Source organism: Loa loa (assembly GCF_000183805.2).
Source record: "Loa loa unplaced genomic scaffold supercont3.496, whole genome shotgun sequence".
NCBI classification, from domain to species: domain Eukaryota; kingdom Metazoa; phylum Nematoda; class Chromadorea; order Rhabditida; family Onchocercidae; genus Loa; species Loa loa.
Window position 1 is genome coordinate 33,777 of NW_018108676.1, and position 2,852 is coordinate 36,628.

Below are 2,852 nucleotides of genomic sequence, written 5' to 3' on the forward strand. Positions count from 1 at the left end.
TCATCATGAATTCTCAGTCTTTCATGTAGCATCATGAATTCTCAGTCTTTCATGTTGCATCACGAATTCTCAGTCTTTCATGTAGCATCAGAATTCTCAGTCTTTCATGTAGCATCACGAATTCTCAGTCTTTCATATTGCATCACGAATTTCCATTTAACAATCTTTCATTAAAACATTTAAAATATATAGTATATAATATTAAAAATTCTTAGTCTTCCATATGGCACCGCGAATTCGCAGTCTTTACCAGAAGGAATAAATTTACCTATAGCAAGCATTGTTGCTTCGAATTCGTTATTTCTAATCAAATCTATTATAAATAAACAAAATTTAAAGCAATATTAAAAATAAAACGATGAGTAATTAATTGCTTTAAAAAAAGAATATGAAAAAAATTTTTTAAATTTTGTACAAATATCATTTAAAGCTGTTTTGAAGGATATTAGTATTTTAATAATTAATAATTAAAACGAAAAACTCATTATCAATGAAATAAAATTCTAAACTTAATTACTATTAATTTTAAGTTATTATTTCTATTTGGCATTTGAAAATTCAATATGTAAAGATTATATAACGGAAAAATTATGGAAACATGGCTATGGTCATGATATAATACCAATTGTATTAAAACGATCAATCGTTGAACCTTATGTACCACCAAATTCATTCATTGCTATTGATGATTTTACAACAATTCATGATCTGGCTAATTATTTGAAATATTTAATGCATAATCTATTAGCATACAGGTAATTAATAACATAAGTAATCAATATTAGCAGAAAATTAATATTAGACTACATTTTTTTTAATCATAATTTATTTAATTAATGATTAAAGAAAAATATTTAGTTTTAAAAATAATATTTAATTATTTTAGCTAACATTTCTTATTTCACTATATAATTATTATTTATGCAAAAAATTTTCATTCACTTATTGTTTTAATAAATTACATAAACAATTAAGAATATGATGAATATTAAGGAAATATTTTGAATGGCGACGAAATTATAAAGTATTATATTTGGATGGAAATATTCATGATCAACTTGAACGGCCATGGGGATTTTGTCAACTTTGCAGGTTATTTTTATTACGAATAGTTGAAGTAATTAATTAAGATAATTAACTGGGTTAGAAATTGATAATGGAAAAGTCTTTGATTATATGAAAAATAAAATAAGCACAATTTATATTCATTTTATTAATGATTATTAATTAATTTATAAATTGATATTTTTAAGATTATTATGGATGAATCCACGCCCAAAATATATGATTGAAAATTTGACCGATTTTTGGAATAATTCATGTGAATCATCGGGTACATTGGTAAATGAAATTTTACAAGAAGAAAAAAATTAACAAATATTTAAATTTGATACAAAATTATCATAATCATCATCATTATTACTGCTATCGTTGTTGTTGTTATTGTTATTGCTGATAGTGATGATTAGAATATTTTACTCAATGATAATAAGTATTTGATAAAAATATGATCTGAAGAAAATGTTATCATCCATTAAAGACATGTTTTAAAATTAAATTAAAATTGAGATACTGTAATCGTCATTTTTAATTGTGATTTTATAATGAAATCAATATTTTAATTGTAATATCGGATATAATAATAGAAATATTGGTTATTTGTTGACGCTTAATTAATTTGTTTTTTGTTGTTCGGACAGAAAGAAACATGACAGTCACCGATTTTTCTTTTTCTTTTTTTATAATTTAATGTCCTCTTGTTTTAGCAATTTGATCGAAGATTAGTGATATATTCTCCTATAATGATCATAAATAACATTAAATTTGAAATATTTACATTAAATGTTTGCTTTAATTAATACAAACTTCAATTTGATACGTAATCCAAAAATTAAAATTCCAAAATATCAATCAATAATTGCATTCTAAAGCATTACAATCAATTTATCACTTTAATATTTATACTCACTTGAAAACAAGAAATACTACATGATATTGGAAATCATGTAATCAATTCCTTCAAACATTCTATTCATTGATTTTTGTTTATAATAACTTCTCAATTAACGATGCAAATAACTGATTATGCGACATTCGATAAATTATTATTTTATCAAATACTAAACAGTTTTTAATAGCTTATATTATGAAAATTGAATTTTATTTCACATTTTTTTTTAAAAAATAAAACAAAATTGTTGGAAGTTTTTGAAGGGATAAATTTTATGGCAAAATTAATATTTTTTCATGCTTATGAAAGGAAAAGGAAAAGGAAAATTGACAAATCTTCATATATATATTTTTCTTTTTAGAAAATTACAAAATGATTTAGGACAATTCGCAATTAGCACAATTAATAATTAAACAGTTTCAAGCAATACTTTAAATACTTCGATCACCTATATTATCTTTAGTCCAAACAAATGAAATAATGGCTTTGTTAGTTTTGTTAATTTCTTAACGAAAGGATGTATTTCAATTTCTGTTTGCATATTAATTTTTGTATAAATTTCGAAATATTTATGTTTAATTGACTTTGAACATTCCTTATAATTTGTTTATTTTTGTCGTCGCTTTATAAATTTTTAGTATTGTTATGTTTGTTAGATGAAATTAACACATTAAAAAATTTTATTTAAATTTTTTAATATTTTACAAATAAGTTTAATAATTATAATTTTGTAAAATTTTAGAAGTATGTAGGCATACTTGTTAACAACAGCATATTTTGCAAATTCATCAGTTGTTAATATTATTGCTATCAATATTATTATTACTTATTAGTTATTATCATTATTATTATTACTTATTAGTTATTATTATTATTACTTATTAGTTATTATTACTTATTA

At 21.7% G+C, this 2,852-nt stretch overlaps 1 protein-coding gene across 1 annotated transcript; it reads left to right on the forward strand.

Moving 5' to 3' along the window:
- Nucleotides 1-5: 5 nt before the first annotated feature.
- LOAG_14246 (hypothetical protein) lies at nt 6-1,374 on the forward strand (the record flags this gene model as incomplete). The annotated part of the gene is made up of 4 exons (XM_020448783.1): nt 6-25; nt 531-755; nt 994-1,092; nt 1,254-1,374. 4 exons carry the CDS (start codon nt 6-8, stop codon nt 1,372-1,374), a joined length of 465 nt encoding a protein of 154 aa, XP_020301098.1.
- Between the last annotated feature and the right edge of the window lie 1,478 nt (nt 1,375-2,852).